General features: G+C 38.8%; 1 protein-coding gene across 3 annotated transcripts in view; it reads right to left on the bottom strand.

Annotated features, from left to right (window-relative positions):
• CADM2 (cell adhesion molecule 2) overlaps positions 1–12,099 on the bottom strand; it is a 527,339-nt gene that overhangs the window by 79,766 nt on the left and 435,474 nt on the right. For all 3 annotated transcript variants that reach the window (XM_063126769.1, XM_063126771.1, XM_063126770.1), the window contains one exon: positions 3,387–3,565. In XM_063126769.1, the coding sequence (XP_062982839.1) occupies positions 3,387–3,565 (179 nt within the window). The remainder of the gene's footprint in view (positions 1–3,386; positions 3,566–12,099) is intronic.

Below are 12,099 nucleotides of genomic sequence, written 5' to 3'. Positions count from 1 at the left end.
AACTTTTGCAGATAAATGGTCCAGATTGAATCACTCCAAACTGAACAAATAAATTCAATCAAATAAGGAAAACTTTTGGCCAAAGGGCAGACTATTGCTAAAAAAAGGAAAGGAAAAAAGGAAAAGGTTAAATTATCCAGATTGTTTCGGTGAATACGTGTTGATAAAGAAAAGCCTGTAGATGTGGCACTTAATGAAATAAACAGCCTTCATCAATATATTTTCACCTTTGGAGGGAATCCCCACATCACTCCTATTTATACCTCTACATGTGCAGCACCAGCTTTCATCAGAACTAGCAAGTTCATGCAACTCCATTTCCCAATTCTCAACACAAAATGGTGAGCCTACGAAACAGTGGTTATGAAATTGGAATCAATCCTCCACCCTATGCTTTTCCAATTCAGGTTTTATTTCCCCATCCCACATACTCAGTCTTTATAAGAAGATTTGCCAGGCAGAACTGGTAATCTATGTAAACCCGGCTTCCCAATGCACTGTCACATGACCAACTGGAAAATGATAACATAAGATATATAGCCGCAGTTCTGCCTAACCCCCTATAATTGTTCTTGGCATATTTTGGAAAGAAATTACCTTCATCCTGTGGTGCTTGGTCCTCTTAAATTGATCTCACAAAATGTGAGGGAGAAGACCATCATAAATTCCCTCACCCAACCATAGTGGTTATTAACTCTGCATTGGAAGAATATATTAAATGCTAGAGACAATTTTTGTGCAAAATGAAGATAAGGAAATATATGCCCTCTATTAAATGGCATAACCCTTTCTTCAATTTTCAAACTGCAAAGTAAGGGGGAGAAAGGAAGGGGGGCGTTCTGTCCCACTTGGTGCACTTCATAAAGCTATACATCTAATCACATTGCTCAAAAATAAGAACAGGAAATTGTCAAAGATTATCTTTATAATCAAACTATACTGAAGAAGCATTTGATCTCAAAGGATGCTAAACATTGGAACTTTTTAAAAACTTCGAACATTCAGCATGATCTTATTTCTGAAGACTTTCAGTGCTTGAGAATATAATATATATATATATATATATATATATATATATATATATATATATATCTGCAATTACCCTTGGTGGTTCCAAATCTGTATTTGCAGAAATTTAATTAGGAAAACTCTCCAGTATCCATTACAGAAAAATGTCAGCAAGGCCAACTTTCGACTACATAATATGAAGGATGTGCAGGCGCAGAGCACCAAATAATCAAACTTAACCATCACAACATAATCTTGATAATGAAGCATATCTCTGACTCCCATTTAGCTAGATAATCAAATCAATAGGGTGCAAGCAGCTGACTAGTAACAAACCAGGGGTGGAGGTGGGGGTAGGGAAAGAGCTCATAGACATCCATCTATTTATATGACTAAAACTGCTGCAGCACAATAGTATGAAAAGGTAGATCTAGAAATACTTTCACTAAGCAAAAAGTGTGATTGTTTCTGTAAGTGTTTATGCTGCAAGGACTCCTGGGGCATAGGATATACACTAAGTGCCCACAGACACATTGCACACACACACACAGACGCACCAGATTTCTGCCAATGTATGTTGAATACCCAAGTGTCAGTGGTTCCAGACAGGTTTAGTCATCACTGTAATAGTGTGTCCAAGAGCAGTGGTTGAAAGGAATAAATGGTAACTATTTACTTGTATAGAAGACATTGAAGGGCCACATCCAGGCAGCTAAACTTGTTCCCTGCTACTGGTTACCCCAGGCAATGAGTTTCATATGCCTGCCCTGCTTATGTTTGCTTCTGTATGGTCGCTTCCTGGGTTCTATTTCTTAGTCAAATGGAGCATGAGGAAGTTGGAAACTCGCACACATATACTTTGTATTTATCTAGCTTTCATACCAATTGTTGCTGATGCTTTTTTTTACTCTGTATTAAATTATTCAATGTGTTTTGGGGGACTTGGTGTTGTATACCACTTTGTATAGAAACATTATAATTAAACAGACACGTTTCTAAAGGGAACAGATTCACATCTTGCACATATACAACCACCATACCATAGCAGACTGTTTCCAAAGTATTGGGGGACAGGGAAGGGAGTGAACCAATGTTTGCTGATTTTATTTATTTCTGTTTAAAAACATTAAACCTGTGCAAGAAGTTCTCATAATTTCAATGTGCCTTTCATTACTTATGTCACTAATCCTAATGATAAACTAATGATAAATTTCATAGCACTCATCTAGCAGCATGAGAAGCATTAATCCATGGGGTAGTTTTAATAAATTATAGTTCAAGAACAGAACCAAAAAGGACTAATTAAAAAGTTGCTTAGAGAAGTACTTATCATAAATGTGAACAAGCTGCATAAAGGTAACTCAACCACCTAGTGAAACATGCTGCTAGCGATCTTGAATCACCAAACAAAAATTCTCCACATGAAGTACTTACAAAATTTAATTAACTTAATATTTCTTCACCATTTAATTTTTGCATGCAACCATTTATTTTTCTTTTTTAAATGCAGTAATTCTGAAAAAGGACGGTGGATGATTCTAGATCAAGAAATATCTTTAGGAAGATATTGCAATGAGGCAAATATATTGTTCTTCCCTAACTAGAGATGTGAGAACTGGAGTCCCACTTTTCCTGAATTTACCACATTTCAGAATTGATGGTAAATATTCACAACTACATGAACATGTTGCTTGCTTTTCAGAAATTGTTCCTTTCTAAATATGGAAAAAGAGTATTATATGGATCTGGATACTGCCTCATGCCTGTAAATTCATGAGATCTTGAGAAGACCCAAACTAATCAGAATTTGGGATCTTCAGTTCAGAATCACTACAGTATTCTTGGGACATCCCCTGTCACTGCAAATCATATGGACCCTCCTTGCAGTTACAATCACAAGGATATTTTCAAATAGTAGTAGCTTGCATTGTAGAAATCACTAACTGATCTATAAAAATATAACATTTCTATTATATTTGTACTTTTACTTTTTGCATTTCCCATCCAAAATGTTCCTTTCCATTCCTTTCCGAAAACATTTTGCGATGAAAAGTACATTCAATCTATCTTTAGAAAACTAAAAATATTTTGTTTACAACTTACAATTAGATATTTTCTCCACCACTCACTCAATTTTATTAAAATAACTCCCATCAACTTTTTTTAAAAAACCAACAAAACAAAAACAAAACAAAAAATCATGATATTTGGTCTCAGCCAGCAGCCTGCCACTTAAAAAAAATACTAAAAGTAAAACACAGCCAATTTTATTTTTTAGAAAGATAGGGTAAAAATAACTTTAAATTAAGCCAAATAAATTAATCAAAGCACATGTCAATGCACACCATCATTTAAATGACAGAGAGGAAAGTACTCACCATGTATAATCAGAACATACTCTGCGATGCTTATGCCAATAGAATTTTCTGCTTCACATCGATATGTACCATTGTCCGTTTTATTTAGGAAATTAATGTTTAGCTCCCTACCGTTGACAACCATTCTTTCTGGATCTGGTAACTCTCCACCATCCTTTGTCCATAATACTGGATCTGGCCTATTAAACATAAATAAATAAACAAACCAAAATAGCATTATTTTAACATTATACCATAGTGAATCAACCCAATATGGGTTCCTTATATAGCGAACTGTAATACAAATAAAAGTGGGCAGAACAATTGTTGGACAGCCATCTGACTGGGATTACGATGGGGTGGAGAGAGAAGCTTTGTCAGCAGAGAGAAGCTCTACCAGCAGTGGAAGGAACATCTATATTGGAGGTCACAGTTATATCCATGGAAAGCTCTGTATATGTGAAACTACCATATATGGGGCCTTAGGAGGTAGTTTTTATAAGGGCTTGTGCTTGCCAGTTCCCCCCTTTTATGCTAATTACAGATGATTGTTTTTTAAAATATGTATCAAGTAGCTTTTGGGCTTGAAATCTTAACAGCAGCTAGCCTATGTATGTATGCTAAGCATGCATACATAGCTTCACATGCATACATCACTTCCTGCATAGAATGGAGTATCATACCAGTGTGGTACAAGAAGCCATCATGTCACACCAGCATTGAAGGGATATAGTTATATGTAACGTGTAACAGTTTCAATGTTTAAAACTAGGATGAAAATAATAACCCTTCACAAAGCAATAATTTAAAGCTATAATTCATTAATGGATTGTGCAAGCAGATCATGACACACTGCTAAAAGATACAGAGAAAAAAAAGCTACAGAAAAGGTGAGCACCAGGTCTTCATAATAGTCATGAAGGGAAATGAGAATACATCGGGAAAGCAATAGACATAGAATAAAATACAGTGAACTGGGACAGACTTTAGCGGAATTGGGAAGAGAACGAATCTATAAAGGTTTGCTGAGAATAAAGTCCTATAATGGGAACTATGGAGAGCTGAAAAATCTGAAAAAAGAGAGAGAGATTTGAGATGGCTAGGAGAAAGGATTAAAAAAGAAAAGAAAACTCTGAACACTGACATACATGTCAGACTCTGTTACAGCACATCTATTTTTATATTGCTCTATTTTGAAGCCTCGGGGTGGATAGCAATATAAACATACAATCTATTTTTTCTAATAAATAACATCGCAAAAAAACTAACATCATCTGTAACACTTTAGTGTCATAATATACTAAATAGAATACTTGTAGAAAAATAATATGGAAAACAAGCTGAAATCCCAAATATAAACCAACAAATAATTACATTTATATCCCAATTCAAGTTGTACTACATAAAAATAAAACTCCAGCAATATACAGATATTTTAATGTGTAGATGTTTAATTCTCCACCAGCATTTAAAATTAAAAACAGAAATGCAGCATGAATATGTGAAAGAAAATTCAGAATGAGACAAATACAAATGCATTGCACAAGAACAGCATTCAAGAAGATCAACATTCAGCTAAGAAACAGTTGGATCACTCTAATACTTGAGCATTCAGTTCATGCATCATCATAACCTGCTATCAGAGTCATGAAGTCTGCCATTACCATCAACCATCACAATTTTATGCTTTCTCTACATTATGCTTATCATTTTGATTTTATCTTGAATTTACAAAATATGATTGCCAACTAACACAAATTTTATAGACTAGGTCAGAATTTTGCCCTTCTAGCAGGTTACCAAAATAAAAGAATGAAATATTAGAAGAGTTATTTTAGCTGATGGTGTGGAAATAAATGTTGTCATACTATATACAGTCATGCCTGCATGCATGCTAAAGATGTATGTGATGGAATGACTGATTTTTATTGAGATGCATATTCTAGTTTATTGCTGGCTAGAGAATGTCTGACGTCTGCAAACTGCAGTTGTGTCTTTTCTCCAGTGATGTTGTGGGTGCTATAATTAACATGTAAGCAACGAAAGTATGAAATACGCATACAAAAACCCATATAACCACAGAAAACATATTTGTGGCCTACGATCACTGCCTTGGAGATCCATATCCATAATTTGAAAAACACCAGGTTATAAGAACCAGATTTGGGGGGGGGGGATTTTGTATCCATCTGAGGGCATGTCAACACCAGGGGAGGGGAGGGGGAGGATCTCGCAATATGCTAATCGCGAGATCCTCCCCCTCAGTCAACATGGGACGTGCAACATCCCATATGTACCTACCCGGACCTTAAGATCATCTACAGGGGGCCTTCTCCATGAGGCCCTGCCAAAGGAAGTGAGGCAGGTGGCTACTAGGAGGAGGGCTTTCTCCGTTGTGGCACCCCGGTTGTGGAATGAGCTCCCCAGAGAGGTCCGCTTGGCACCTACACTGTACTGCTTTCGTCGCCAGCTGAAGACCTTTTTATTCACTCAGTATTTTAACACTTAATTTTAACTTAAATTTAAATTTTACTGTTTTAACTCTGTATTTTAATCCTATATCAACTTTGCTGTGTGGTTTTATCCTGGTTGCGCTTTTTATACTGTATTTCGTAATTGTGTTTTAAACTGTTGGTTGTTTTACTGTGGTTTTAATTTTTGTGAACCGCCCAGAGAGCTTCGGCTATTGGGCGGTATAAAAATGTAATAAATAAATAAATAAATAAACATCCCGGGCATCACGTCCATCGCGGCGGCCATTTTTTTTTTACAGTAAGAAGAGCTGGTGTGCACTCCAGAGAAAATTAAAAGGTTAAAGAAAGGCCCGCTCCAGCAAACCCTCCCCACCCCTGATGGGCATAGAGCACCTGAAGAGCTCCGTGCCCAGCTCCCGGCTTCTTGCGTTTATTCGTGAGGAGCTGGGATGAAACCAGGAAAGCTGCCCACACCTCCCATGGTCTCAGGACGATCCTGAGACCACGGGAAAAATCGGGCTAAAAGCCATCCCGGTTATCCCAGGGAACTGGAGGGATCTTCCCTCCCTGCCCCTGGGATCCCCTGTGCATCATGTGGATGCACAGGGATGATCCCAGGACGATCCCCGGGATAAGGCATGGTGTAGACATGCCCACAGAAACTGGCTTGCATCCAAATGTGCTGTTCTATGAGCATAAAGGCTTTTCCACATATGGAGGAGATGTGTACTACTTAGCAGAATTGGAAGAGAGATAAACAGAAAACCAGAGATGGGCCTCAATTTGCTCAAACCCTTTTGAAACCATTTACACTAGACTGCTCACTATGTTTTCTTTCAATTATACATATTTCCCTATTTTATAGTTTACATCTGTGAAACACAAACCCCAATGTCTGGGGTGCATGCAGTTCCCCATTGCATAGCACTTGCAGCATTCACTCACAAGCTCAGCTCTTAGTGCAAAAGAAGCCACAATGGATGGAGTACAAAGAATTCCTCATTGGGGATTGCTTTGCAATGGGGAACTGCATGCACCCCAGACATTAGGGCTTGCTTTGTAATGTATGGACAAGTAGTTGCACAGTCCCTTCATAACTGTGATGCAGCCATGGGTACTTTGTTGAGCAAAGTCATCTGCTAGTGATTGTACAACAGTGCTAATGAGTGAAGTCATTATGTTCATGCTTTTTTGGATCCAGCCCAATACTTTTCCTATTTCATTAAGAACATCATTCAGGGATGTTAGGGGAGCATTCAGCTCCAACCTATAATTCAGACCAGATAGTATTCCTCAGTAACCATCACAAATAACCTAAAGTACACTGATTTTTTGCAATTTATGCTGGAAGTCTACTAGCAAACAAGGCCTATTGACCACAATAGGACTTATGAGTACACATATAAAGGACTGTGCTGCAAGAGCAAGCCTTTCAACATTTGTTTTCCCCTATCCTAAAATAGCACTCCTAAATAGGATTTTCTGTTTTAGTTTTACCTTCCCTCCTTCATCCCTAGACATATTTTATTTTAGAGCTATTCAAAGTGCAGTAAGGGGCTGTAGCTCAGTGATAGAGCACATGCTTTGTATGCAGAAGTTTCCACGTCCAAACCCCAGCATCTCCAGGTGGGGCAGGAAAAACGCCTGCCCGAAATGCTGATGAGCCACTGCCGGTTAGCGTTGACAGTACTGGGCTAGATGGACCAATGGTCTGCCTCAGTACAAAGGCAGCTTCCTATGTTCCTAATCCTATATATGCCCAATTAGAAGTAAGCCCCCTTCTAGGTAACTAGCTATGGGAGCACAGGCTTATGCTGCAATCCTAGGCCCACTATCCTGGGAATCAGCCTGATTGAACTCAATGGGACTTACTTCTGGGTACTTATGCCTAGGATTGGTCTGTTAGAAACAGAAATAGAGACACAAAAACAACTGCGATAGAGACATAAAGGCAGCAGAGCTTTGGTTATTCAGTTTTCCCTAAACCCTTTGAACAGTTTAAAACATTCTTTCTGTGGCATATTCATAATCTTAATCTACTGTTTTTATTCTATGATTATTATTTTTTACTGTATTTGAAAACTGTATCTCCTATTGTAAGATTTGAGGGCTCTTTCAGGGTTGAAAAACCCTAGCAAATTAATAAATATCTAGTGCTGGACAGTATTGTCATATCTCAATGGAATTGTGCAACAATTGAATATGTTCAGAAGTTAAACCATTGCTTTTTATAGAATCACTATCTTTAGGTGGTTCAGAGTAATGTAACTAAATATTCTACGAAAATTCCTTAGTGACTATACCTATGAAAAAGGGTAACATTAGGAAGATATATGTAATATTACAGTACTCAGAGAATCTGTCTGCTCAAACATTATTATTTTTCTTGAAAATGATTTTACAGTTGCCCTTTCTTGAATAGTACACTTAAAAAAGAGACAGAGAGAAATTCTTTGTTGGAAAAGGAAAATAGATTTACCATAGTAATAAATGCATTCCAAATACAACGTAGCATTTCAAGTTGCAAAACAGCATTTCCTGGGCAAAATAAGTGCTTCCATTCTTCATTTATTATTCTACCTTATCAACTATTGCTGAGTACAACTATTCAGTCCTCTGGCTAACCTCCGATACCAAAGCTGGAAGCTCAAGGGATTTTTTTATGCAACACACAGATGAGCTTTGAAGCCAATTTTGCACATGTAATCTAGCAGAAAACATTTACGTTCAAACACTTTGTGTGCTTCTGTTAAAATGCTGACTGAACTAATTTCTCTTTAAGGAGCAGAAGAAGGGACACTGTAGCATGTGGAAAGATATGTTTTTATTTTTTAAAAAACACACACAAGGGAATCTTTACAATCTTTATAATTTTTCATCCTCCCTTTCCTCACAAATTTATACAATTAACACTACTCACTTTATACAGCCACGTTTTTTCACAAGATTTTAAGAGAAACAGCTGAGTTTTGAAAAAAAGATATACACTCAGTTATTAAATATGTTATTACATCACATGTGCTAAAAGCAATGCTAGATATAGGAAATTCAGAATTTTTATGCATCCCCTGCATGTATGCAGAGGGGCAAGGAATACTCAACGCACCACACTGTTGTGACATAGGCCTTAGCTAGACCTACCTCTTAGTCTGCAATGGAGGGGTGAAGATTTCACGATGGTTTTATCACGAGATCCCTCCTCTGTTTACAAGTGGCACACAACGACCTCAGATGGAGAGGCGTCGCACCCGCCATTTTTTTTACAGTTAAAGGCCAGCAGCGCACGAATGCTCATGCGCAAAAGGTAAATTAATTTTTTAAAAAATAATTACTTACCCCACCCCAGCCCCGATGGGCGCAGTGCTCCTGAGGAGTGCTATGCCTCGTGGGCGGGTCCCGGCTCCTCACGAGGAATCACAAGGAGCTGGGACAAACCGCGGCACCCAGCCACATGGCCTCAGGCTCAGCCCAAGACTGTGGAAAAACCAGGCCTAAGGGGGAGGGGGAGATCCCAGGGCAAGGGAGGGATCATCCTTCCCTGATCCCATATCCTGTGCATCATCTGAATGCACAGGGACAATCCCGAGGATCATCCCAGGATTTTGCCCCAACTAGCTATGGCCATAGAGTAGGCTGAGGCAGGCTTGAGGAGCAAGGGAAAATGGGGGAGAAGAGCTAGAATGATCCCTTCAGCCCAAAGCACTCTGTCACCGATGACATTTCAGAGGCCTCTTGTGGAATAGATGACACTCCTCCTGCTCATCAAACTTGACTGGGATTTAGCTAGTTAATAATGGCCAGAAATCAAAGAAGCATGAAACTAGTTCTGTGTGCTCAGGGGGCTTTCAAAATATTCCCTGAATAGTAGTATTCCTCCATCCCCACCCCTTCTGCAAGGCAAACTATTTTTTATATGAATGCCAATCTCAGCAGTACTTTATATGGGAGGTCTCTGTCATAGAAGTAGCTTGTTGGATCCTAGCATCAGCATCAGCATTACTGTTTCTTGGAATGAGGCAGCATGCAAATTTAACCAATTAATTAAATACATGCTTAAATAAAACATGCGCATGCCTTCAGGATTCTCAGAGGAAAGACTCCAAGATTAAAAATTCTATAGCTGTACTATTTCAGTTTTCCATTTTGAAAGGGAAGGCGAGATAGAATACTGTTCTCCATCATTATAAAACCTTCCAAGAGATTATATCATCTGCCTTTGGGAGAATAGAGGAAGTAGAGAAGAAGCAAACTTTCTTTAGCTTCCTTCTCCTATCTCCTCTTTCTATCATCAAAAGAACAGTGGATTCCTCTTCTGAGGATAATAGAATAAATGATGCTACGCAAGTCACACCATATTGCCAAGCACAAACCCTCTTTTCTGTGAACATGTGGTAACTATGCAGGATTATTCAGCTTTCTAATAACATGCTAGCGGTTCATTAAAACAATGTGTATATATAGCAAGCTAAGCAGGCCAGTCTGGGGTGTCTGGGGAGGCAAATCTATCCTAATAAAAGGCTCTCCACATCTTTTGATCTAGCCCTGAGCAAGGAGGTCTTGTCACATCCTATGAGTTTGATGTAACATTGCTGATGGATGGGTCAGGGATACCGCAGAGTTCAGGAAGACTCTGGTTGAGGGAAGGGAAGCTGCCTTGTAGGGATAGATCAGGTAGGTGTGTGTGTGTGTGTGTGAAGCTGTGCCAAAGAAGTGGAAGGGGAGGACAACAATATTTTAGGTGTCATGCAGAACGTCAAAATGCCTGAGGCTTTTTCCAATTATTCTATAATCATCCTGATCGGCACCCAAGCTAAAGCAGAGTGAAAAAGAAGCCATTTTCATTATCCTGTCATGCTTATAGCCAGACTATGTTATTGTTTCTATATTTATAGCACAGGCAGGAATTGCACCAGCTGGATCAGACAACAGGTCTGCTGAGTCAGAGACAAGAAAGAGCAATGACTGGAGAGCGTAAAATGTCTCCCGTCTGAGAAATGTCCCCTTAGGAACTGTTCCTGTGAGACTGCTCAGCAAAGTCCCCGGTGAACCTGGCTTTCTTTTTCCACCTCTGGCTTTCCCTGTGCTTATTTATATGTATCTTCCTTGCCAAAACCAGCCCACTCAGCACTGGCAGCAATTGCTCCCAGCTTGGGTGGGACTTTAGGCAGGAAATTTGTAGAAGTATATTTGTCAGAAGTGTTCCTAACAGAACTGGAAATAATTGTCAACTGTGCTTCCATGGACTTTAAATCTAGAACCGATGACATTCATGCTCTGCTTATTTTAGTCATTTCTGTTAGTATCCAGCAGCTTCATTTCTCCCAGTCCTCTTAGTGGAAAGGAGCTGGGCAGGATCCAGTTCTGGAGGGAAGGGGAATATAGGTTTTAACACAGGCTAGACTTTGTAAAAACTATCTTTGCCCAGAAAGCCAAATTCTAGCCATCTTCATGGACTATTGGGTGATGATTGGACAGGAGAAAATATGTTTCAGATCATGATATACAAATATCTAAGGGTCAAACTAGGTGCAACTTGAAGCACGTGATTTTAAAAAAAGAAAATGCATACTTAGTCTGGCCACATTTCTTCATTCACAAAGAGGAACCCGGTGTGTGTGTGTGTGTGTGTGTGTGTGTGTAGCTAACCTGGCTTGTTCATCCTTTACTCTCATGCTTAAAGACACATCAACTTACTCTAAGTATCCTGTCTTACAGAATCTCTACAACAGAACAGTAGTTATTTTCTACGTTTGAACAATGGCAGCATGCTTCATAAGTGGAAAACCAATGTGCTACTAAATGAATGAGCAAACAAACAAACTGTTCCATTAAAGCCATTAGAAGAGATTTCATCACGGTCATTTATAAGACATTTCATTTGTTTCCTTCATACATTCTCTTAATACTGAGGTTCCATTAAAAAAAACTGCAGCAGGCTGGGAACACCTGGCCTCAATTATATCTACTCTCACTGCTCCATTATTGTTTGTATTTTGAAACTATGTGGGCACGGTGGATGAAATGGTCCCTTCCCATGTGACCATTACCCCTGTGTCTGATATTGCATTATCTTTGTTTCTGTGAAATGTAAGACTCTTGATTGCCTAAACATTGTTAAGGAACTAGGAGAGGGTTAGAGGATTACACGTTCCCTATCCCATTTTTCTGGACCACAAATTCCTGTTGCTTGTTTTATTTACAACTGAGGCTCATCACAGTTCCTTCTTGACCAGAATTTGAAACTAGCTTTTAGAGCATCA

Source organism: Elgaria multicarinata, chromosome 5 (genome assembly GCF_023053635.1).
Source record: "Elgaria multicarinata webbii isolate HBS135686 ecotype San Diego chromosome 5, rElgMul1.1.pri, whole genome shotgun sequence".
Taxonomy (NCBI): domain Eukaryota; kingdom Metazoa; phylum Chordata; class Lepidosauria; order Squamata; family Anguidae; genus Elgaria; species Elgaria multicarinata.
The sequence above is the reverse complement of the archived record's forward strand: the minus strand, read 5'-3'. Positions and strand labels throughout refer to the sequence as shown.